Raw genomic sequence first — 26417 nt, 5'->3', positions numbered from 1 at the left:
AGGAGAAAGGGTGGAGGAGTGGGGGGGGGGGAAATTCTAGTGGGGGAGTCAAAACAAGGCCAGTAGTTAAGCTGCTCCAAGATCTCACACACAAGTCTTTAAATTACCAGTTAGTTTCCTAAAACGTGCGTCACTGCATCCATGAAGAACTGCCTTTCTAATCATTCTTGCTAGCCAGGCATGTGGAAGACTGAGAATCACTTTAAAACTTGGCCAACACAAAATATCAAATATGTTAAAAGTTGCCAAGGCAGAAACTTTTCATAGTGACTTAAGTGTTCTGTCTACTTGAACAAGGATTTGTGGTCCATCAGCTGACCTTTAGGTAATGCTTTAGAGACTGAATAATTGTATGACTATGGAAATTCATTCTATGTACCCATATCATTTAACAATTTAAAAAAAAAAAAAAACCAGCAAAACACTACCGCAGAGAAAACTGAAAGAAAATGTTTGAAAGGCAACACTAATTTAGTATGATCCCAAAAATTTAGGTAATAAAGATGCCTTTTTCCATAGAGCAGCTTGAAGACTAGGTGAAGAGAATTGTTCTTGTCACCCCTCTGTATCTGCAGCATATTTGGGCAAGTCTATACTAAAGTCCCTGTGGTGGCAGAGGCTCGTCACTCTTTGATCAAGCTCCCATCACATTAATAACGCAAACAGCAACTGAAAGATCAGGATCTCAGGATGCAGAATCCGTTCAAAAGTTAGATCGCTACTCAGGCATGTATCTCCCCTCAATCCTCATGCTCTGATTCATAAAATAATCTAAAGCTTGTACGATGCTTTCTGTATACATTCTATTTAATCATACTCTTTGAGGGTTTTGTGAGAACATTTGAAATTAACGTGTGTCTTGATATGGGTACTTAAGAGGAGAGTTTGGGGCAAAAAAAAAAGGAGAACTGCCAAACTGTGGCATGGTGACACAGAGATGCAGTTTTGTGAAATGCTTATACAAGGAAAAACATGGTAGACAAACTGGTAAACATTTTAGCACATGAATTCTCAGTCCTACTTCATTATAGGTAATACAAGACGACATTAAATAAAATGAAAACCAAATACTGTAAAACTTTAAAGTTTGTTTTTGGTTTTTTTTTAAAATGCAGCATAATTACTCCATAGCAGTCTTTGATATAGTCAGCAGCAATGGAAAACTATATTCAATAAAGACATTGATATAAATGTAAGGATAGTACATTATGTAAGACAAAAATATGAAATACATATGAAGTCTTATGTTCACAGCATAGACAATGTCTACTTACCTATTTCGAGCTGCCTGCTGTTGGCAATTATCAAACAGAAAAATCAGTTTAGGCCATCCCACTTCCTTATTTAAACTTGGTAACCCCAATGCAATCACAAACAAGAAAATACAGGTATGTTATTACTTTTTAGCAGCTCTTTGTTCAGTAGCATATTTTTTTACCTGCATAAGGTCCTGCCTTTCTTTTTCACCTGTGCATATAGCTTTCTTTATGGTTCGAAGCTCACTCATTATAGCCTGTGCTTCATCCAGTCTATAATTTGTATGAGCACTTGACATCTTACGATCAATCCTGTTGAAAAGATTAAGACATATTCAGGAATTTTCACATAATTAGAAAGAGCGCAGATGTTTTAAGACCTCTAGTTTATTCACGTACCACTTTATTTCCAGGAAAAAAATGATACTCTACTTGGAATTAACGCAGCACTCAGTGCCTAGAACACTTTAAAGACAAAGCAATGCAATTATCTACCCAGGTTCTGCAGAATCAACAAATCTCCTGTTTTTAATGTCCTAATGCAGAGCTTGCTTACAGGCAAGGTCTATGGGCTATTTCATGCAAAAACAATAGAATCAACCTAAAACTAACCTACATGGTAATAACTCAAAAGATAAAGATATTTGCAGTCTAGCTGTCACATTTCCCATGCAGCACTACACACTGCAACATCTTTTTCAGGACTTCTATCCGATCTTGTTTTAGAAGTTTCTAACAAAGGCATTTCATTTTCTTGGGAAGAAATTTTTAATTCCTAAAATTTTATTGCAAATGCTTTCCTGCCATTATGGGCATCTTTGAGTATCTTTTCTAGAAGACATCATCGTCCCGCGCTAAGGAACATCACATGGGATCATCCCAGAAGATTTCAAATGCAAACTCAGCAAGGAGCATTTGAGTACTACCCACTACATCACGCTGAAGTACTACTAACATTTCTATCTTGACATAAAAATCTCTAATCTTCTCTTAAGTGGGACATCCACCGTCTGAGTTTTCAACTTTTTTTCCAACAGCTCACAATAGTAACGCACAAGAGATCAGGACACAGAAGCCTAGTCCAGTGTGTCATCTTGACAATTTGCTTTGATTTATAGACAAAGAACAAGACTAGAGACTCTGCAGAACTTACTAGAAGAACCATTTGGTCCTGGATTTATAACAAATGCCTATGGGATTTTAACAGGCTAGCCACAGGAATTAGTGAAAATTGTGTTAAATTCCTATTAAAATATGAAAACCTCAATTTTCCTGTTAATCTAGCATAGAAAGTGTGTATATAGAAAAAAGGTGGTATGTGTAATGGTCCCTACACCAATGCTAAGAATGAACATCTCCAGGAGAAGGTGTCTCTGGTTAATAGAACTAAAGATAAAACATACATCAGTCGTTACATAGGACATCAGTTTATAAAAAGATGTAATAAGAGAGGGTATGCTATACACATATGACAAGAATACTCAAACTCTATTTAAAATACTGAGAATACCTAAAAGTTTCAAGAAAGGTTTTATATTAAGCTAAGAGTGTCAACAACACTCACTCAGCATGTTCTGCCAGTTAAACAAAATCGGTGAAGTTCCACTTGCAGCAGATTACTTGCTTTAAAGTTAAAATATTAAAATGAAAAATCAAAAGGCTTGAATGAAAATCCCATGGTTTTATTGTGCAGCTCACAATATTTAGGAAAAAAACCACAGGTTGGGTTTCCACAGTTTTGGGTTTTGTTTTTTTTTTTCTGACAGTTTCTGCTTTTGGACAACACAAAATAAGCCTGAACCTCAGCTTTCTACTTAAACAACTTTTCCCCATGTTGCATAAGAAAATACATAAGCCTTTATGATTTTTGGTTCGAGAACCAGAAAGGACTTAAATGTCATGTGGATTAAAGTTGGGGGTTTTTGTTTGGTTGGTTTTGTTTTCCCTTTAAGATGTTTACTTGAGCCTTCATTAATTTTTAGCTAAAATCCTGAAAAGATTAGATAAAACCATGGTAAAACAACTAATCCAATTCACTAAAAGTTTCGTGAAAAAGATAACGTGGTTTTATCTGAAGGTTACATTAATGTTAAGAACGTAGATTCCACCCAAATATTAGACCAGAAAATGCCTCCTACACAACTGCTCATTATACTGTTTGCCAGGTCCAAGGTGGCATTTCAGGAAAAGGAAATTATTTACTTTCTACCAGATTTTTGTCCAGTTACCCACATATTTGTGTTCCTGGACGTCACTTTGGAGCCCAACTTATGAATTGATATTTGTTTAAGGAAAGAATCAGAAAAGTTTCTACTGCCAGAAACATTTGAGCTTACATCAGTATTGCTGTCAACCCAAACTGACTTAAGCATCTTACAAAATTACTAGCTATTTATTGTGTTAGGGTGGTTTTTTTTTTTTCCTCCTTTCATAAAGCTCTAGTTTTGAAAACCACAAAGTTAACAGGAATCTTCCATTTTATTAATGGAAAATAGCATGATACAAATACAGATTAGACCTTTGTATGAGTAGAAAGAACATTCGACTAATACACAAAACTATGAATAAAGTATACATTTTCTGAGGAAGATGTTTCCAGGATATACAGACTACTAATACACTTGCAACAGTTTCAGTCCTACAGGGCAGTTTCCATGTTCCTCTATTTTCCTCCACGTGCTTTCAAATACACAAGACTCCCCCCCCCACCAAAGCACAGATCTGTAGTTGAGTTAAAATCTAATTTTAAAGCTTTTGTCAGGTCTCATATCCTCTAAGCTAGTATGTAGCTACAAATTGTTTAGTCAGTCCTAATTCCCCATCTCTCCCAACTTCTCTCAGCATTCCCTCTGCTCTCACAGCCAACTGGCCGAGTTTTCATTTCCTTTGTTGCTAAATGCCTTCTTCCTCCTTTTTTTTGAGAAGAAGGGTCACTGAAAACACAGGGGAGGAGGAACTGCTCCTCGCTCGCTCATTCCCTGCTGCCTGCCGGGTCAGAGGAAGGGATTCGTTCCAGGAAAGGCTCATCTTTAACCCTGTAACTCTGGACTGCAACAGGATCAGCCGCACCTTGGGGTAAAGGCGCCTGTGGAGGCTGATGAACACCATCGCGCAGGGTGGGATCTTTGCAGGCTTTAAACAGTGAGCTCTAGAAAGTCCCCAGTGGGCAAAGGCAGACTGTGATGTCCAAAGGCTTATCACAACATTGTCAAATTTTGATGAAACTGTAGAAAAAACAGCCCTAACAAAAAATTGCAGCACTACAAAATCTGAAATTCTGACTGTATTGGAGTTGTAGAGCTATTAAAAAAACACTCAATCCTCTCTCCCCCCAGAAAACCCCACTTCTCTCTAGTTGTTGTGGTTTGGGTTTTTTTTTTTATTCTCCTCAAAGATGGCTATGCCATTTTACTAAAATTAAAAAGAACAGAAAACAAAACACAGTCCAAGGCAGACACTGTACGTGGAAAATGTCAATGCAAGAGATTTGCATTTAACAAAGGCATCTGAATCAGACAGCAACATAAAATGCTGGAAATACTGAGCAACCTAACCACCCTCACCATAAAATTTGTCTCTTCTCTGACAGCTATACCCAGCAGAGGTTGCACAGGGAATCGCATGGCAGCAGGTTCTGATACCTGCTCATAATGCCATTCTGGTCAGACTTTCAAAGCAAACATTCAGCCAGATGTAAAGCCCAAAGTGTGACAGCTCCTAATATTGTTCTTGGCTTGTACTTGAAATAAAGCGAAGAACATGGCTTTAAAACAGCTGAACAGGATGCCTGCCATTCTAGTTTGGCAGTTACTTGAAGATTTGACCTAGCACAAGAAGGAAAAAAATTATGCAGACCAAAAATTTCGAAAAGGTAACAAACAGGGGAAATGTCTGAGATGTAAGAAACTTAAAAAAAAAAAGGGGGGGGGGGCGCGGGAATCCCAGAATTTTTGTTTTAAAGGAGCAGCAATGAGTTTCTTTTCAGACAGTACACTTACTTTGTGGATATGCAAAAAGTAAAATACTTCAGCTTTGGTACTTGACTTGAGTGACCTGTTTCTCCCAACAAATACAAGGAGTAGCGGACAGATCGCCCAGGGACGACCTAGAGCACAGTTCGGCTTTTAGCCTGATTTGTCTGCTTACTACATGAGGAGGCTAGAGAAACTTCTCTCTTCAGTTGTTAGTGTGAGTACTCTCCAAACTGGCTCACTTCATACTAGAAGCAAAATACTCAAAAGAAAGCAGGTATCTTATCAGAAAAGCAATCAAAACATCACTTAAAAACACAAAACAAAAACAAACCCACAAGCCTCTGGTTCACAAGCGAAGAAGTCACTGCAGAGAGCAGAGCTCAGCAAGGCAGAAACACTGACAGAAATTCACTGCAATCCTGGATAACGCACGGGCAAAACGTTCTCCCCAGCTTCAGCAAGCAACAACAAACGCCACCCAGTGCACCAACGGGACAGAGAGTGACTGTAGCAACAGCAGCAATGAGCAGCACTGAAGCACTGAGTTGTCATGCTTGAACTTTTAAACTAGATGATTAGAGTGACCACTGACTAATCACATAATGCTTTAAAATAATTCCTCTCTTGAATGTCTCTCCTATACCCCCATCCTGGAGTATGGGCAACTTCACTTGGGCTAAAATCCAAGACTAACATTTGTATTCTTAATCATTCACAGACTTTACTTTTCAAAAAGTTGCACTACTTTGCTGGACTATCTTAAATGAATTATGTTAATTAAAACAATCTTGAGTTTCAAATGGCCTTCAAATACTTTCATCATCCTAGTCAAGTGGTTAGTCCTTTTATAAAACAATTGAACCTATACCCTTAAAATAACCCAATAAGCAGAAGAAAGAAAACAAATAAAGTAGAAAGGCAAGGCAATTCTTACGCACTTAAAGAAAATATGATTAAGAATCTTAAGATAAAATTGCTTTTGTTCTGTTACTGCTTACGTATCTAGGCCACCATCCTAAAACATTGGCTGTACTTAAAGTATTACTTAAAATATTTGCTGTTTCAATATACCGAGTGCTTTATTTTACTCATTTTTAGTCAATATCATACATTAACAATTCCCCTACCTGTAAATGCTTCGTGTAGTCAATAAAAATATGTTTATGCCTGAAAACAATTACATTATATCTGCGAATGAAGGATTTTGCTTGAACAAGTTTTCTTCTCTGAAGCTTTTAAAACGCATTATAAAACAAAAGAACCTTGTAAGCTTAAAAAAAAAAAAACCAAAACCAAAATGAAGTGCATGGGCTACTCCCTCTCCTTTAAAAGTAAAATCTGAGTATCTCCCTTTATATCATTTTGTTAACATAATACCAATCAAAACCAAAGTTGGAAAATAAGTGACCTAATTGCTCCGGGATCCCTGGAACTTTGCCAGGATTCCTGAAGCAAAAGTGTGCGCCCATGCTTTGTAGCACCAATGCAATAAACCCAAAGCTTCAAAATATTTCCAGATACTGTACTTATGCTGCAAAACGCATTAGACATGCAACAGTTCCAACATTTTCAGGAAGCGCCTGCATTAGGCAGTTCGTTCACATGCATGCTGGAAAAATGGCCAAGATTTCTAAATGCATGGCCACATGTCCAAGGCAAATCCAAGAGCCGTTCAACGTATGGTCTAGCCTCTGGCCTTGTTGAACAGATCTGGAAGTCGCAACAACCTGTGTTCACCTGCCACCTTTTCCATGGCCTGGCAACCTCTCTCCCTATCCTACTGGGCATCCTGCGTATGTGCTACGTGTGTAGGTGACTAAGCAGCGCACAGATGGAAGTCACTGAGTTCCCATCTGGTGGCCTGCAGGAAGAGTGGCAGGGAGAGGGTCACCACAACAGTTCACAACCTTTGCCACCACTGAGCACAAAGGAAACTGAGCACAGGCTGCCTAATAGCCCTGGGAGCAATGGCAAATTGCCCCGAGCTACCTTTCCTCACAGGGAGGAGACAAGGAGTCACATTTACACGCGCTTATTCTGCACACACGCAACAAAATCCAAGGTCTCACAGACCATCAGATTTACAGTGCACACACAAATCGTCTATACTGTGCAAGATGAGACAGCCTGACCACCTTCCAAAAGGAAGCAGCAGTGCTGTGGTGTACAGCCTTGCCTCCCCCCCAGGAGAAGTACTGTGCCCAGCCAGAAAGCCTCGGTACTGTTCACAGGAAAACTACTCCACCGCATGGTGCTTCTGGCTGCGCTCCAGATGGTAGGTATCTCCAGAAATGTTTGGAAAATATATTTTTAAAAGAAATCTAATTCCACCTCAACAACATTTTCAGGAAGAGTTAAAGAACAGGGCCTATAAAACCGTTTTTGCATGCGGATCTATGAAATCACCATTCCAATCAATTCTGTCCAACCCTTCTTCCACCATTTCACACTGTTCTCACCATGCACCACTATCATAGCAGAAACTCTGAAGCAAAGCAATTAAAAGGTTTCTGCCTTTTTTTTTTTGGCAACAGTTTTCTAAGAAATTCATTCCAAGGCGAATAAAGTAAAGAAAAAAAAAAATATCACCCCACAAACTCTTAACTTACTCTTGCAGAGTTTCCACTCCTTTTTCCTTATATTGCAGCTCCTGTTTCATCTGTGCCAATTCTCGTTTTAGCCTAGAAAGCTGAATATAACAAAATAATTTAAAGTAATAATATGTAACAAACTTTTGTAATAAAAATAATTCTTTTTCAAATACAAAATCTTAAGTTACTTTAAAAAATTGGAAGTGATAATCTAAGTTCTATTCTTTTTTTGCCTTAAAATTTGCATTAAAATAACAGAAGAGTTTCTGAAATATCGTAAGACCCAATCAAACAGCAGTCACAACACTCAGCTTTCAAAGTACCAATTTCCTCATCTATTCTATTAGTTTTCTATCTCCAATAGCTTATGCTAACAGCTAGCAAGTTTCAATCCATATGATTTTTCTTCTCCCCTTGTAGCAGACAGACACCTCTCAACTGTCTTCAACTCTTTAGTCGACTTAAAAAAAGACTGAACATTCAATGCTGTTAATTTTTCAATCTGGGAAAACAAAATCACTGGCAACAGAACTGGCCTCTCTCCCAGAAAAGGCAGCATGATTTTCTACAGTTATTTTCATATTGTCCTGCCCTCTCAATCCCCCTGCCAATTACCTTGATCGAACGAGCGAGCATACATCAAAAGTGACAAAGCAGCAATGTCTCCATAAATGTATCCTTGTGTTTTTATGAAAACAGTTACCTAAGTAGGTTAGGCACACCTTAGAAGAGCGCTATCAGCACCAGGAATGATCTGCAAAGAAATAGCTTCTTGCCCTCCAAAGCTGATAGATACCTGAGGGCAATGGGGGGAGGAAGGTTCAAGGGACTACAGACAAATGCGGGGAATGGAGGTGTTTCAGTGTGTGGTGGCGAGGCGTAAGACTGAACTGAGAGTCCAAAGAGGGGCACAGATGGAAGAAAAAAGCTCTCTTCTCAAGCTATCAAACTTGGTACTTCTTCTAAAATTTACCCAGAGAGCTCTTGATTTTCACATGGACGTCAATAAGTGACAAATAAAATAAATGACAAAACTATTACTAAAAAAAGAGTAAAAAAGAGTAAAAGAAAATGCCTACATATCCAGGCATAGATTAATTTTTTCAGCTCTACTCCAAGAGTAAGGGGCTTCACAGCGGTTCCGGGGATGCAAACCAGGACTGCCAGAGTTGTGCCATCCTGCGTGGCCCTCCCTTCCCCATGTGTTCTTGCCCTTTCCTCAAAACTCATCACAGCAGCCCCCAAAAAACTCCTATACCCTCACGAACTCTTTCAACACTCACCAAAAGTAAAAATGAAAAAATGCATCATGTACAAAAACACTTTATAGTGCATATTTTATTCTATTACCTGTAACAACTCAATGCCTATGCACACGTTCAGTTGAACAGGTTATCCTATGCACTTAGGAGATCGTTTTGTTTTAAGATGCAGGAACAGAGAAAAATAGTCATATAAGTGAAGACTTTGTTTGTTTTCTTTAAATATTATTTAAATAAATAAGGCTTATTTTCTTGTTTAGAATATGCTGACATTTAGAGTATGTAAAACAAGCAAACACTAGTCAGCATGTAGTAAACATATACAAATAGAATAAATGCCTTTGAAGGGTGGTGAACGGGATTTATTTTCAGAGGCACTCATGTGAAAAGTGGCCACTACAACAAAAATGGAACGCTATCCTGCAAAGATAAGTATTTTTTATTTATTTTGTGAGCTGAGTGCCTGGCATGCTAAATCCCATTTTATCCATTAATAAAAAGAAACATACAATTTAGAACTAGGTTCTAGAGCTTAATATTATAAACTGCTTTTTATAATTGTTTATGACTGCTGTATCAATTTGCTTGAAACCAATGTGCAGACTTTAACTCTTTGCTAAAGCAGTGTGGGAGAAATTCACAAAGTCAACTACGCTTCCTTCAGCAAAGACAGTACCAAAATCATGATTCTAGTTTAAAAAAAAAAAAAGGGAACATTTTTATTACAGAACTGCCTAACGCTGTCAGAATGCTTGAACTCCCCTCATAGAGGAGCTCTGGCCAAATCAGCTAAAAAGTTCTGTTTGGCCAACGTGTCTACTGAATTGTGAACAGATTTCCAAATAAATGGCTAAATCTAGAGTTCAATGACATCCATGGAAACCCACCAAAAATGGGTAAATGGGAAAATATGAAGACAGTGGGTTTGAAATGTACTTAATCAAGAGAGAATTTGTCTGCAGAGTATTTACTACTTGCAGCAGTCCGCACAGAGAAAGCAATTTCTGAAAGCCTGGCTGAATGTGTCTCTGACATCCGTGACAAAAATCTTTACGCTTGTAACATGGAAAAAAGCATTACTTTGCAAGTCACTCATAATATAGACTCGTTTTAACAGAACAATAGGTCAGAATAGAAAAGCATTTTTTAAAAGTTCCAAAAATGCATGCAACACCCAGTGTAAATGCTAAGGTAAAAGAAAAACACATAGTCCCCCTCCCTTCTCCATGCCTAATTCATAGTTTTACAAAATGAAAAAAGACTACTCACTCTGTCACGACGGCTGGCTATTTCTGCTTTAATCTGGTATGGGTCATACTTGGTATTAGTTGAAAATCCAGAGAATGCTAAACAGATGGAAAACAGTATTTTACTTTTTTTTTTTCTTCTTTAATACACTTGTTAAGATGTGGTACTATTTAATAGACCATTGCATTCATTCTTTGTGTTACAAGTCACTAAGTTTTAAAATAATCCTCTGTGCTAAAGTACAACTGAAGAATTATCTTTGGCCTGTCTGAATTTTTTGTCCTGAACAACAACAAAAATTGTATATAGCAGCACTGCATGCGTATTGCCTAAAAGCAACTAGTTTCCATGACAGGATGGTGACATTTACTGATGCAAGCCATTTCTGTAACATTAACAGTTGCTAACTGCTTCCTAGGTATGTTGACATAAGAGTATGATAGGGACTAAAGTAACAAAACTAATGTCAGAACAAAATTCAATCAGCTACAGAGAGAAATTGCCTCCTAAAGCAACAGTGTAGGGGACCAACACACAGATCAACCTCTGGCAAGCGAGCTCTTAACACAGCCTATCTAGAGTCAGGCAATGATTTCAAGCTGTGGCATTACAACCTAAAGCCTAGACAGATGAAGTAAAGGTCCTAGAGGATAGGCTGGGTAAAACCATGATTTATTGAGTGAGCCATTCACGGCAACACTGGTCCACTGAAAAATGCCTGGTATGCGAGCGGATGGGGTTGTGCTGTTAGACCCACCATCCTTTTGTAGAGCTGAAGGCTGCTGCTTTGAAACCCATATCCGTGTCTACGTTTCGCTGAGCCTTTCGACTCTCAAAAGAATACTGCAACGCCAAGGTCATGTCAAGCGTGCAGGAACTTGCCAAAATGAGTAGTCATGCCTGGACTAATTCTCTAAATCCAGGATTTTCTATGGATTTTTTTTTTTTTTTTTTTTTAAACAGTGCTGATCACAACTGAGTCACAAAACTGCTGCATGGGCACCTCCCTGCCAACCCACAACCGCTGAGCTCACACCACCTCCCACTCATGAGCACACAACACTGAGTCAATGGCAGCACCCACAAGCAAAGCGGAGGAAAACAGTTTGTGAACTTTCAGTTCTTTTAATGCAACACATTGAAACAAGTGGTGGTGGAGGCAGCAACATTCACAATATAAGTACCCAACTTTGGCCATCTAATTGCACTTGAATTAGGAGCCTAAGATTTCTGTACAATAAATGGAGAAGCAAGCATCCCAGAGTGGAGTGGAGGAGTCAAATTAAGAAAAACAAGTGGAAAAGCCTTGAGGAATCTTGAGTTGACAGCATGATTAAGCCCCTAAGGGATTATTTTTTTTTAAATATATCATGGAACTAATCAGCCCATCCCATTTTCTCAAAACAGATGCATATGACCTTAAACCAACATAAAATATATTAACACATCTGTAGAAAATTAAAATATTTTTTCACCTCAAAACAAGTTTTTATTTAAATGACTTTACAGTATCTCATTATCAATTCCACAGATATACCTACAAAAAAACCTATCAGAAGATCGAGAAACATAAAAGTCAATTGACATAGCATTTGCATTCATGCTACAACCTCCAATTTTATCACTTTCAGTCATATTTTGTTGCTGTTTCAAGCAACCTGTTTTTCCAAGAGCTTTAAAAGTATGAAAAACAGGTTATATGTTTCTAGTATACTACCATCTTCAACAGAAGTTTCTTTCTGTATATTCACCTGAAGTAATTCAACAAAATATCCCACAGAACTATTGCAAATTTTCAAAAACCAAAACCCAAGCTCCTAGAAAAGTATTGTAACAAATGTATATTTAGATTTTATAATTTAAAAAAATACTGATGAGACTATCTTTTACCCTATTCCAAGTCTTTAAACAGTAAACACACTTTAAACAAATTTTTTTTTATTTCTTAAGAAAAAAATTAATCTTTCTTAATAATTCTTAAGAAACTTGAACATAACAGGGAGAAATAAGACTAGTCACAACTGTTCAGTTATGTCACAAACTAAATCACAGAATACATATATTTAAAACTAAACAAAAAGATGAGATAATCCCAGTTCAACAGTAAAAGAACACTTGGTCAAGACCATCTGGGACACCTCAGCCCTAGAAAACATCTTTTATTCAGGATTTTGGCATACATATGAATTACCTTGGATTAATAAATACCACTGGATCAGTAGCTAAACACTTCTATCCAGATGCCTGCTTTAAGCCCCCTCCACAGTAAGGTTTCTTGAACATCTTCAGAAAGGCCTAAGCAGAGCTTCCCATGCTTATCAAGTACTTGGCATTTACCAGCAAATCCTGCAGTTAAACAATGGCCATACACACAGCGGCCACTGAAAAGCCACCAGCGCAGTGAAACCCCACTACGTTTCCACGTGGCTGGTGGGTATATCCATTTGATACACTTTGAACTAGACTGTTTTGACTCTTCAGCAAAGACACCTTTTCCTGGTGCACCAGCCAACAGCCATGACAGCGGTGCAACAACTTCAGATTTCAGAAAAGTGTATCATCTACTCCAAGCTACCAAGGACATCTGAAGAATGAAAAGGGCAGGAAATCAAGGCTCTACGACCCACACCACCAGCATTAGGATCAGAGGCTGGCATTGAAGAACGAGGTGCACTATTGAAACACCACTACCTGCTTCATGGTCAGAGGTACTCTTGACCACAACACCTTGTCCCTAACTCTTTATAAACCCGATAAACCGACCACAGATCCGCAGAAGGCTTCCCCTAAGCTGACTGTTCACCCCCATGTCAAGGGTGGAATAATCTATGAATTTAGGAGTGCAAGTAAGTGGCTGGTCCAACAACATTGTCTTGTCTTTGCTGCTTTGCATGAAGTATCACTACAGCTGGCTCCGAGATGGCTAGAGACGCTACCTGGGATATATCCCTGTTTAATGTTAAAAAGGCATATTCTAATAGATCTAACAGGAAATGGAAGTCCCTGAATAGCAGAGTCAAAGGATAGTGCCTCACTTCTGTAGTCAGGATTTTCATACAGAGGAGAATTGGGTGATGGAAACACTTCACACTATTTCTTACACCCCGTGTTGTGAGAGGCAGGTGGGTAGATCAAGGAAAGACTAGTAAACTCACAGCTGGCATAAGAACGGCTGTCATCCTCACACATTTTGTGCAATTGTTGATATTCTTCTTGGGCTAGTTCAAAACGCTGCTGCTTTATTTGGTAAATCTCTTTCTTGGCATTGAGTGCCTCCTGGGCAACTATTAAGTATTCCTTTAGCATGCGTTCCTGCTCCCTTCTCCATTGCTCCCTGGGATCCTCAATTTGTGTGAGCTCTAAGGAGAAAAGCATAAAAGAAAAAATTTGTAAGACACTTTATCCCACAAAGTACAAATTATTTTGTTAAGGTCTGTTCTCAACTAGCACACCTAACACTACAGCACTCGAAATCAGTCCAGCCTGGACAAGAAGAAGGAAGGATGCAGAATAGAAGAACAGGAAAAGCCTTTTCAAATATAAAAGGCATTTAAATTTGATTCTTTTCTTTACAAACTAGAGCAAACCCAGAGAAAATAGTGTTTTGGCTCTAACCCTCCCTCGTAGCCAACTTGAAAATTCTGAGAACTACCTAAAAACCCAGAACCACGTAGGAGAGTGCAAGGTATCTCAATGCTTAACCCATAACTCTATAAATGGTTGGAACAACCTTAAGATACTATATACAACTTCACAACTATAACATCCTGAAAGGTCAGTGACTACACCTGTGTAATTAAGAAGAATAAGTTCATTCAACAGAAAAGTTAGCATTTTAATCTCAAATCCATAAAAGCGTTTAAATTGCTGCTTCTTTTGTCTTAAGAAACAGCACTCCCATGCTTTCCCTTTCCAGGGTTTAGGACAGTTCATACTCAATCACAAATCAAAAATAGGTTTCCAGTGCAAAATCTTTCCTGTATATAATGATTTTCAAAGTTATTACCATACAGCAACGTCTTTGCAGTTGCAAAGACATGTGAGGAGGACACAGGCATTAAAATCCTAAAAAATTACTGGTTCATTTGTTTTCTTTTTGTGGTGATGCTCAAGCTAGCAAATATGTTTTACATGAAGATGCCCATGTAAAGTCTCGTGTTTAAGTGAATGTTAATTTCTGATGATTGAGGCTCTACTGGTAAGAAGTTGCTGCAGATGCAGTATCAGTGTTCAAAGTAGTGGCAGAACCCGCAGCACAGTCAGGAGGTAAGCACCTAGTCATTTTTTCCAAACTCCGTTTCTCACAAGAGATGAAAGCCAGTTACATTTTGTATTAATCTTGTGTACGTAATTCAGTATACTGGTGTCAGTGATGAAATAAGAAACTATGAAAGATTGAGCCCAACACATTAAGAACTCTAATGGCGTCAAGGTCATGCTAGCAGCTCTACCATTTGAGAGACATCTGAAAAGTACATAAACAAAAACACGAAGCTCATCTATGAACAGTACTTCCAACAGACTTGTATATTAGGTTCCTAATAACCTTTTCTCTCAACAGCTGTAGCTTTTCTCTCTCCACAACTCCTCACATTGCAACAGTATAAAGATCGTGCCTATAGTTCCGCAATTTCTCCCCACAGCCCAGGGACCCTCGATTCCCAGCAGCACCTTCTGGCTCCAGTGCCCCCAAACCACCTCTGCAGCCCAGGACAGGATGTGCTGTGGCTTGTTCCAGTCTCCATAAATCCTTCTCTGCATGGAGGGCAAGCAGAAGAAAACAGAGTTCACATTGCAGCCCATCCTTTACTGAGGGCATGACAATTTGCAATGCTCTCTCATCTGTCCCTAAGTATTCCTGAAACCTGTGCAAATTTAATATTCCTAAACCTGCTAATCCCCTATGGAAACTATGCAGAAATTAATAAATATTTACAAGACAGAAAAGCTGGATCCTAGTAAGTGTCTCTTTTTTAATGGGAAATTAATAGTTCTAATCTCAATAAACAGCCAAGGCTAAAAAGTTACATTGTATCACACATTAAGCTTCTGAGGTCCTATACTACAGGGCACTGCATCTCTTATCAAATTATTTCAGAAGCCATCTCAAAAGCTAGCAGCATTCTTCTGAGGCAGAAAACTTCTTCAGTGCAGTAGTGACATTCTCTTCTGTTTTATAAAGTACAGAGGCTTCACTTTGCCCTGGATTTCTACACCAGTTTGCCATGTAACAACAAAACTAAAGCTACATTGTATGATAAAATTCACTTCCTTCATTTCTTTATAACCAATTTTAAAAAAAAAAAATTACTACAGTAATTCAAGAACAGCCTCAGACAAATGCAGAGAATATATTATTCCCTCACTGGGGAATGCCCAACTGGTTAAAGGAGACTTCAAAGGCTCCCAAGACTCTGAGGAGGAGGGAAAGGAATTCTGCGGCTGGCAGCCGCCAAGGTTTTTAAGCAATGGTTGGACAAGAGCCAAGAGCAGCTTAGTAAGGGTGTCAACAAAGCACTGAATTTGCAGAACAAGATGGAGATCAGGGTTGGAAGCACCATTGAGATTTACAGAAGATTCCTCTGTTCCTGGGGTTTTTCAATATAAATGGAAAGTTATTGCCTAGAAATCTTTTTATTACTTTCTGGGTAAACAAACATAGCAAGAGGCTTGGAAAAATCAGATCTATTACTGTTTTCTTTTAAAAGGTGGAAGGGCAAAATGCTTGAGACAGTGCACAAAGCGCGAGAGGTCCCTGGTAAGCATAACTTTAGAAGACTCTCTTTGAATTATCCCTTGCATTTTCTCACAGTATTTCTTGAAACCAAAGCACTTCTGTTTTGTCAATTAACACAGAACCCCAATGCCGTATAAAGCATTTAACCCAGTCAGCCACAAAAGGCAGTCCGAATGTTTTCACGTGGAAGTTCCCGTTCCAAGTATTTTAGACATAGTTCAGAATACAGTGTAAGGGACTCATTTCAGAAAAGTATTTCTTCAGTTCCTACAGCATCTCTGCCACTTGCCTGACACCATCTCATGACGCACATGATTGTCTACTCACTAGTTCTCACTTCTACAAGGAGCTTAATGCAGTCTTGATTGGTACCTTTGCTGTCCACAGCTTAGAACTGGACCAAGTATGCTACTAATTTTTGAATAGTGATTATCCAGCTATAATATCAACTCTGTCTTCCCTCTGAATGTAAATCTTGCTTGTATACGCAAGATTGCAAGCACTGTATTAGCCTAAGGGTGACAAACCCATTTTGCTGTGACGGTTGAATTACCATTTAGGATAATATCTGTGGGCTGCAAGTAATTAGTTATCATGAGAGAGACAAATTTTGCAACCTTGTTAATTGCAGAATGATTCCTTTCACTCAGTTCAGCACTGGCCCTATGAAGTTTCTAGCCTTCTGTTCATATATTACCTTTATTTAATTCCTAATATGACTAGCTTTACTTTCCCAGACCCGTTTACATTTATCTTCTCTTTCTGTGTCTTCCCATTGAGCATTTGGGAATTCAATTTCTCTCTGCAAAGACTCTCTTCTGCAGTTTTTGCACTCAATTGCACAGAAAAAAATGCAAGCCAGATCTGACATGCCTACAATGATTAATATCCCTTCCGTAAGTTCAAACTTGATGCTGTGGCAAAGCAGCTAATAACAAAGTCTGAAAAGCAAAAGGAAGTGATTTCTTTTGCATGAGATGGTGATTGTTATTCCTATCAAAGATGCCTATCGATAGGATGCTTTAGTAGCTTTTTTAGTCACAGCATTGCAATAGGAGTTTATGTTATCTATAGGGACTCCTAAAGCCTTTTACAAAGTTCAAGAAAAAAGTTCAAGAAGAGTTGCCAATATCCTCGTTGGTGGTTTTTTTTTTAATATGTGCATTCACACACATGTACATCTGTTGGTGCAAGTGCACTCCATTACTGTACTCCGATGTAAACTTCACTTCTTATTAAACTTCAATATTAACTAAAGTTAACGTGGCAGTTTAAACAGCAATCATTAAGCCACTACTTCTTTTAAACAGAGTTATTGTAAGAATTACCTAATAGTCTGTATTTATTGCCATTCAATTGTCTCGGCTATCTATCCTTGTGATCAGTGCATTAACAGCTCTTTAAAGGTTATTATTTAATTTGTGATCTTTGTTAATTTCACAACAAGTAAGCGCCTGTGTGGGTCAAACAATATCATGGGAACACTTGTTATTCTATTGGGTTTTTTTTTAAATAAGAAATTGTGAAACCACAATACACAAGTAATTCCAATGACGGCAGGAAGCCAAAAACTATTTCTACACTTCTATTTTTTAATTGACTGGATTTCAAGTAGACAGTATTAAGGTTGTTTTTGCAGATTATACTGTTTACCATTGCTGTGATAGCCCATGTAACTACTTTCTTCTTTTCTCCCTCCGTGCCAACTGCCAATTCCCACAATATTGAAAGCATTCACTCATTGGTGATACGAAGCTTAATGATAGCAGCACAACAGTAACAGCAGTAGTACAAAGCTGTACTAAAAAGTACAAAGTAAAGACAAGACATTTTTCTAAAAGTAGAACTGGCAAATGTGCCAGACAGTGGCAGTACAAAGCTCAGCAATAGCCCAAAAGGGAAAACGTTGGAAATTTCTCCCTCTTAGTTTCCAAAAGGGACATCTGTTGTCTTTTTGAGAGCATTTTGTACTGTATTAAAGCATAAAGCATACATTGCTTAAGAGAGGATGAGGTTATTGTATTTCGTAGTGCTTCTAACTAAAAATCAGCACATTTCTCTCAGAATGTATTTTGTTTTTCAATATAGAAGAGTGAACTATGAATGACTGGAAAAATACGAAATACAGGAGTAGAGCACAAAAATCTTCTTAATTGACATGACAAAAAGCAACAACAAAATTACTGATACTCCACGGTATGACAAAGGAAAACAAAATAGTTTTATATACTATAAGTCAACCATAGGTTGTAAAATTTTTTACAAATGGAAGAGGGATTGTGCCCCTATTTGAAAGATGAGAAAACAGATACTGCAAGTAGACTGCAAATGTACTTGCATACATCTTCTCAATGTAGCATGAGGTGCATAAATGGTATCAGAAACAAAGTTAATGCCATCAGTTAACATCAGCTTGCTAGGATTCCTGAACATAATCATACATCTACTCACGATTTATGTGGTCCATATAATAAACTCCAATCTGTTGATCGTAAACAGTTTCCCATCCTAAAGGGAGCTCATCACCGACACAGTCAGCAAATGTCAATGGCTTTGTAATCCTGTAAAAATAAAAATAACACAAATAAATACAAAAGGTGCAGAGTTTACAGTGCAATGAATGTTATTATGTGTTTTAAAGATAATTCCATCATTTGATCACAAACTAGTTATGCTGCTTAGGAATGTGTTAATAATTACAAACATACAGTTTCAAAATAAAATTTCATTTAAATATGCTGACAGATACTCCCTGAACAGGTAAGACAAGCTTCTCCTTTCAAGTTTCTATGTTTAACAGTTTAATTACAATGGCATGCAGTCCTGCCAGTTTTTCTCCCATATTGCAAAGAACACAAACGTGAAGTTGGAGTTCACCACTGCTAAAAATTACTAGATGCTTTATAGGCTTTAACTTCTTTAAGGTGTCAAAGCAGTATAATTGTTTGTCCTTAAAAAATGAAATAAAATTTAAGAAAGCACTATACGATAGATTTCTCCTCTTTTCAATTATACATTTCCAACTATTAATGATATTCTCTTGGTCCAGACCCATCCAAATTACTTCCTCTCCCTCAAAAAGAAGAGAGACAAACAAATGTGTCTAAAGAATTCTGAAGCCATTAGAGCAGAAATAGTAACTAATAAGTAACAGCATTACTATCTAGCAGCTTAAAATATCGCACCCCTTGCTAGGCAAACTCTTGATAGACCAGTGGGCAACAGAAAACCAAAACATCAATTTCAGCATTGACAGGAATGTTGAAAATACTGGGTTACAAATTCTACAGAAAGACTCTAAACCAATGTTGTTCTAGAACACCAAGGTATATAAAGAATCTAGGAAGAACAAATGATGCAAATAAAAAAATCCTTGACATTCAGTTGAATCCTGTCTATTTCCCAAATCATCATTTTAATCGTTACTTAACCCCTAAGATAACGTTTTCTTCTAAAAGCTGCCATAAAATTCCTTTACAGAAAAGCTATTAATATAGTATATATTCAATTACACATGGGATATAGATCCGACACCTTCAACATTTATTTGTTGAGGCATTTCTACTACTTAGAATGATGACAGCTTTGCAAAGATTAAATACATGCATTAATTTAGGGACTGACTTAATTTCAGCATAACCTATAGCACAATACTGTTTGGCGTAAAATGGAAATTCTGTTTGTATGGTATAATACCCAGTTAAGGTTTCCTGGCACTAGATTTGGACTATGCTTACAAATACACTGCGGAATAGAGAGATCATTGGGACTGGTAATTGCACTTCATCTGGTAACACCTGCATAAAAAAATAACTTTGTCTGACCTAAAACGTCTGTCTTTGAACTAGAAGTCCTTCCCACCCCAAAACAAAATCAACCAGAAGAATCCAATGGTGAAGACTTCAAATGATGGAAATACTACTACGGCTATATTCTAGTTATTCCAATGGTCCTGTAAGCACACCGTTCAACCAGTAACAAAAAGCACATAACTTCACACACAGCAAACAGAAAAACTGCATTTACCTGCCTCCTAAAACTATCTTAGTATTCTTGAGATTAAAGTGTTTGAAATTAACTGTAGTAGAATAACAAAAAAAATCCTCAGTAGCTTAAATGTGATGTTTGAACAGCTCTGTACAACAGTACAAAGATCAAGTTATTTAGGGATTCTCAAACATGTATAAACAACTTAAGATGAAGATGTACATAAACTTGTGCACCACTATTTAAAATAAAAATTTTCCATTTCTGACAAATACGTCGTTTACATCATGTAATCATGCAAATCCAAAGCTACTGTATTCAAAAAAGAAAATGTTACTACGAACTGGCATATGCATTCTTTCAGTAATTCATCTAGCAGTCAGGCAGACCAAATATATTGCCAAAATACTTCTGATCTCCCTGGAATTCAGTCAAAAATATAACGTGCAGCATTTTTTCTTAAACTCTCATGGTTTTGTTCTGAAGACATCATGTTTACAATTTCTCAGAGTAGTCTAGACATTGGCTCCTAAATTACCACACTATAGACAAGATTTTCTTTGGAATGAGTTATGAGACATGCTTGCCTGTTATATAAACGCACCCTCACCCTTTATTCGTAAATAAAACCTGCAAATGATACTCTAACCTTTCACACTACAAGAACTTTAATTCAATGCTCTCCGTGGTTCCACCAGGGCTCAGACTTCCAGGACAAGGACAACGCTCACTGTCTGGAAAAGGGAGACTAAAGAAAGCCAATGCATCTGGTCTAACCGGTTTTCATTCCAATGTTATAAAGCATGCATGAACAGTTTAATTAATGATTTTGAAGGAAACCTTGTAAGAAAAAGAACACATAAAAAGCTGTCTTCCAGATATTCAGACCATTATTAACTTGATGTTCTCATTTTAAACTATATTCAAAGTTGCTCCAAATTGGATTCCCTTCAGACAAAGCAAAATGTCACACTGATTCTCAATTCAGTCACATTTATATCTATGTAGCTTGAACCTTCTTCATTCAATTCATCTAGGTCAAAACGTGCAAAGCTTAAACTAGGAATTGGAAGTTTCTCCCTGTGTTTTGCACTGGTTTAACTAAGTCAACTGAAAAAATACATTTCTGGTTTAACCAGCACAACTCTGAGGACAAGATTATTTTTTTTCCAGTTAGGGAAACTAAGGATTTCCAGAATAACAAAGACAAAATGGAACAAATGCAGATATGTATATTGGAGGTCAGCCACAAATTACAGCAGTAGACTGCTGAAATTAAGTATCTTCTGGAAATACTGCTTTACCCCATTTTTTTTTAATTAGCTTAAGCACTGTAAAATAGGACAGGTCTTCTCTGCTTCTATTTTATATAGAATTGTACAAGGTACAGGTCCATCTGTTATAACATTTCAAAGTATTAAAATAAAGACAAAAAACTTTTCAAAGCATTATAAAGACAAAGACAGAATAAAAATGCTGACATCTTTAATTAAATAAAAACCAGGGCTGCCCTGAACTATGCTATTCACAGTAGTGAAAAATAACTAAGGCATTTTATCTGTCACCAGTGATCATCTCCTGTCCCCCCCACGACAACTGGTAGACACTAATAAGAAGGTTCTGAACTTCCAGCTGAAGACAGAATTCCTCTGGGACCAGTTTACAACATTAATTGGTTGCAGCCACTGGATGTACAGCCAGTACAAGTGACAGTCGTCCACGGGGGCCAGTTTTGCATATATCAAAGAGCCAACCATAACTTCAGATGAACCAATTTGCTGATTCTTCATTATCTTGAAACGTTTATCCTTTCCAAAAGTAATGATGTTCTTCAGTCATTAGGCACCCAATCTTTTGTCACTCTGAAACCCTTCAAATACGGAAACACAAAAAAGCTTCCCATAAACCAAATCCTGCACACCAAGCTGAAAGAAAAAATCTTTGAGCACTGCCATGCGCCTTGGATCTGTCACCTCTAACTCTGCCCAAATTAAATGTTTTCGTTAAGAAGAAATGGAAGTCTGGTATTTGCATGCAGTAAGACAGACGTGTCTGAAAACCCAAGCTTTATTAATATTTTCTCTGCGTCAATTATCAGGCTAAACAGTTAGAACACAGAAGTCAAGCTACAAAATAAAACCGAACAGTTGAGTAACACTGTTTCTGACTAAGAGGTGTTTTTCCTGCTCCTTGTGTACTTATTTCATATCTTTACCCATAACACAGAAGGACTCCAGAATACATTACTACAGCTTTCTGAATATGCAGCAGCAACAGATATTTCTTGAATGCATCAGTTCATGGCGGGGAGTGGGTGGGAAGGGAAGAAGACAGCAAAAGGCAATGGCTAAATACCATTTTAGATAAATTACTACAGAACTGCTCTCAGCTTTACTATACTTTGTTAACAGAATCTAATTTCAACTCCTCAAAAAACCCACAGAAAACCTCAACCTTTAAATAATAAAGGAACACTTCTGGGTTCAAAGAAAAGGCATACTTCAACTCTCAAAACACAGTTTGACCGATAGCATGGGGCAGCAATTTCATTGTCATGGGTTTTCAAAAACAGAACCAGATCACTAAAAACACAAGGCATGAGAAAATATTATATAAGATTCTCAGTCTTCCCGTGGCCCTGATGCCATATCAGCGGGCCCTGGCTGCTTGAAATCCGTAGGTACAATTGAGCAAAACTTCCCCTGGGAGGAACTAAATTAAGACAAACAGAGCCTGTTTTTGCAAGATCTTGAACAGGAAATCGAAAAGGTGTTTCCAAAGTAGAAACGCCGCTGCAAACTAGCTGCCATGTCTCAGACAACATCTAGATGCCTGAATTACACCCAAGGTCACCTTATCTTCCCCAAAGTGGGCCTGGATTAAGAGGAAAGCACTAACCACGAGGGCTAATTATGAAAAAGAACCACCAAGTTCTGAAGAAAAGCCACCATTTGTAGGGGAGACAGAGGGAAGGACGCAAGAACAGCAACTGCCAACAGTGCTTTTATTTTCGTTCCTGATTTTGGTCAGGTCTAGCAGCAGAGGCAGAAAACATCCAATAAAATCTGATACTCCTCAACAGACAACTAGGACAAACATTCTCTTACATGTTATCTCAGTCTAAAGAGCTGTCTAATGGGATAAACGGTTTTGCCTGACAAATGCAAATTACAGGCTAGGAAACTGTATTAATTCACATTACGGATCTGAAAGATAGCAGGCAATTTAAAAATGAGTAACAGTATAACTAGAAAAGAATTAAACATTCTGATAAATCTAGCAATAGTTTATCCAAAGTGAAGTACTACGCTGAATATATTACTGAAGTGTCACAAGGCAAGAGAGAAGGCAAAATGAGAAATCACGCACACACTTAAAAGCTTTCAGCCAGACATTTTTTTCTTACTTCCTTTCAAACATGAATTTAAGTTACAGCCTTTGTTATAAAATTCAACTAATCCTCGTCTTGTATCATGGCTCTTACTCCCTCCAACCGCACAGCAAAAAAACCCAAAAACCCAAGAAACTGAGCAGGAACGGAAGATGATTTTTTTTGTTGTTTCACAGACATGGACGAGAAGAGCTGTTTACACTGAGGGGGAGGATTGGGGGGGCGGTTGTTATTTTGTTTTTAAAAATCACACCGCGGTCCTGGAGGCACTTCATGGACATCCTCCACCACCATAGCTCGGGCCTGGGCAGCAACGCGCCCCAGGCCTGCGGGACCTTCTCTGTGAGACACAGAGAGGGGTCTGTGTCGGTGCCCCCCGAGCTGTGCCGTGCCCCCCCGCCAGCCCCAAGCCAGCCGGTTCCTCCAAGCAGGCTGCCCTGAAGTGAGCACCCGCCTCCTCAGCGGCCACTGCCTCCCGCCCCACCAAGCAGGGCAAGGACACGTCCCGCACACGCTGCCCGGCCGCTGAAGCAAGGAGCTTCCTGCATGGTTCAGAAAGAGCCGCGCACCAGCTAGGCCCAGGCAGCCTTGCCTCGTGGCAGCACACGCCAGCCAGGCACAGGCTGTTTGCAGCAAACGCTGCCATGAACTCCAGACCCCCTGTTACAGCACTCTGGAGTACACCATGGCTTTCCTCACTGTCCGTCCTCTATTACGGACTCAGCTCTTCTCAAGTAGCCAAGTCATAAAAACGAGCTGGATTTTGAAATAAGGTTTGGCGAATTACATACTGACTGCTTAGTCAAAAGTACAACAAAGTTCACCAAACTATATGTATATTTTCAAGATAAAAATCCCTTAGAACTTTTTTCTTAATCCAAATGATCTATCTTCATTTTACTGCATAATTTAACCTCGAGTTCTGAATAAAATAACTTAGTGAACATCTACTTAATCCTTCATTAAAATAAATCCACAGTACAGATGGCCGGAAAGAAACTTGCACAAATGAGATTCTGTGCTCAAGACAAAGACTTAAAGAAGGTAACTTGCATTCAAAGTCATCACTGGGATACGTTTCCCTTAGAAATAATATGCTACCCTACAGAAGGAAATAACAGCACCAGCTCTTCTAAAGGCCACTAGAAACTCAGTCTTTTTAAGATCACACTGTATTTTGCAGTAATTTTAAAACAACCGCAAATAAGCACATGAAAAGTGCTAATAGTGTCAAATCAGTGTAATTGATTCAATTAATTTTACAGTAACATAAGCCAACACAGTGTACATCAATGTGCAAAACAGAAGGCACAGAGATGGCATTAGCCAGCTACAGTAATGAATCAACATCTGTAAATGTGGAAAAAAATGTGTGTGCATTATTAGATGACTTTTTAAAATTTTTTTTAATGGAAACAAGTGTTAACTGCCCTTAACACATAGTATTACAAACCTGGACAACCTATGCTGAGACAGCTGACAAGCATGTCATTCCCACAAATAGTTGAGTTATTTGTCAGTCACCACCTCCTGAGCCATGGTTTGCTGCTGTTTACAGCGTGGCAAACAAGCTGGTGGCAGTTCCTTTTAATCCCACTCTGTAAGCTACAGTGCTTCAGGAGCTGGGTAGAAAGCAGCTCCAACATCTGTGCAACAGGGCAGCATAGGCGGTAGCTTCATCGGCCATCCTACTCCTCAGTCCATAAATGCCCTTGTTTTACAGCCACCTGAGCTTATGTGGACCAAGAAAAGTAAGTGGTATCAGCTATCTACCTCTTTTGTGACCTTGTACTGAAGAAAACCATTCAGGAAAAAATGGAAATAATGAGCACGAGTACTCTATTTTGGCATCCTAAACCTGAATGAAATTATTTTTTTTTTCCACACAGCCTTTCAGATCATCAACGTCTTGTGTTGTGCACTATATTGAATCAATTGACTCCAAAACAAAAAGAATTCACTTTTTCATGCTAGGCAGTCCCTTTACATTTTTTTTTAAATCCCACTAACACTTTTCTGATGGGCAGGGTATTATACACATATTAGATGAAAACTTCATCATACGTAACATTCTCTGCTACATATAATGCTAAATAGGGCAGGTGGCCATGAAAACCCTGAACAGTTAGATTTCATGATGCAAAGGCACCCACCTGTATGGATAGGAGACACCCTATATAATTCTTAACTTAGAAGAAGTAACAGAAGTTTATACTGCCTACTTCAAACATCTACATAAATGTACCTGAGGACTCCCTCTAACCTCCTTTCTGTTCACTATTACAGAAACAATAAGCATTAACTAACAAGCAACAACAGAGAAATAATATACTTTTGTTTTTATCCTTTATCATACTCCCAAAACAGCTAAGAAATACTGGCGTAGTATGTTGAAACATAAAATAAAATGCTATGTCCAATTGCAGCTCTTGTGTGACTTGTCTGGCTGCTCAGGAACTGCTGAAACAGTTCCACTAAAGCAGCCAAGTCTTCCAAGCAGCTATCCATTTCTTAACAGCAGCTATGATCCATATCCAGATTCAGCACACAAATATTATGGGAAATTCTTACTGAAAATATACCCGCATTTCATCAAGACGACTGAAATTCCTCCTTCAAAAATCACAGCCAGGTTAAAAGTCAGTGCTTTTCAGACAATTGCTTTTTTTTTTTTCCTACTTTTTTTTTTTTTTTTTTTTTTACAGAGAATAAACAATTTTAAAAAGGGAGGCAGAGGGGTTAAGTAAGACTGTCCATGAGCATTTTAAAACGTTTTGTTTGTGTACGCACAGATAGCCTGAAGTTACAGGCAACTGTACAAAGCCACCATCCAGAACCTAGGATTAGCGGCAAGGCAGAGGCAATCGCTGGAGGGGCTGGCTGAAGGAAGGCAGTCTGGGCAGCAGGTGACTTGACATCTAGACAAAATTACATATGGCAGCTGGGAATAAGCTGTAAGAGGGACAGCAGG

At 38.3% G+C, this 26417-nt stretch overlaps 1 protein-coding gene across 2 annotated transcripts in view; it reads right to left on the bottom strand.

The window, feature by feature from the left end:
• Positions 1–18627, bottom strand: part of WWC3 (WWC family member 3) — a 64653-nt gene extending 46026 nt beyond the window's left edge. For both annotated transcript variants that reach the window (XM_009333391.1, XM_009333390.1), the window contains exons 1-5: positions 18520–18627; positions 13487–13690; positions 10353–10429; positions 7840–7919; positions 1439–1568 (exon numbers count right to left, since the gene is read on the bottom strand). In XM_009333391.1, coding sequence (XP_009331666.1) covers positions 1439–1568; positions 7840–7919; positions 10353–10429; positions 13487–13690; positions 18520–18535 — 507 coding nt within the window. In that variant the 5' untranslated portion in view covers positions 18536–18627. The remainder of the gene's footprint in view (positions 1–1438; positions 1569–7839; positions 7920–10352; positions 10430–13486; positions 13691–18519) is intronic.
• Positions 18628–26417: the final 7790 nt, after the last annotated feature.

Source organism: Pygoscelis adeliae, unplaced genomic scaffold (genome assembly GCF_000699105.1).
Source record: "Pygoscelis adeliae isolate BGI_AS28 unplaced genomic scaffold, ASM69910v1 Scaffold69, whole genome shotgun sequence".
NCBI lineage: Eukaryota > Metazoa > Chordata > Aves > Sphenisciformes > Spheniscidae > Pygoscelis > Pygoscelis adeliae.
This window is presented reverse-complemented; position numbering and strand designations above follow the sequence as displayed.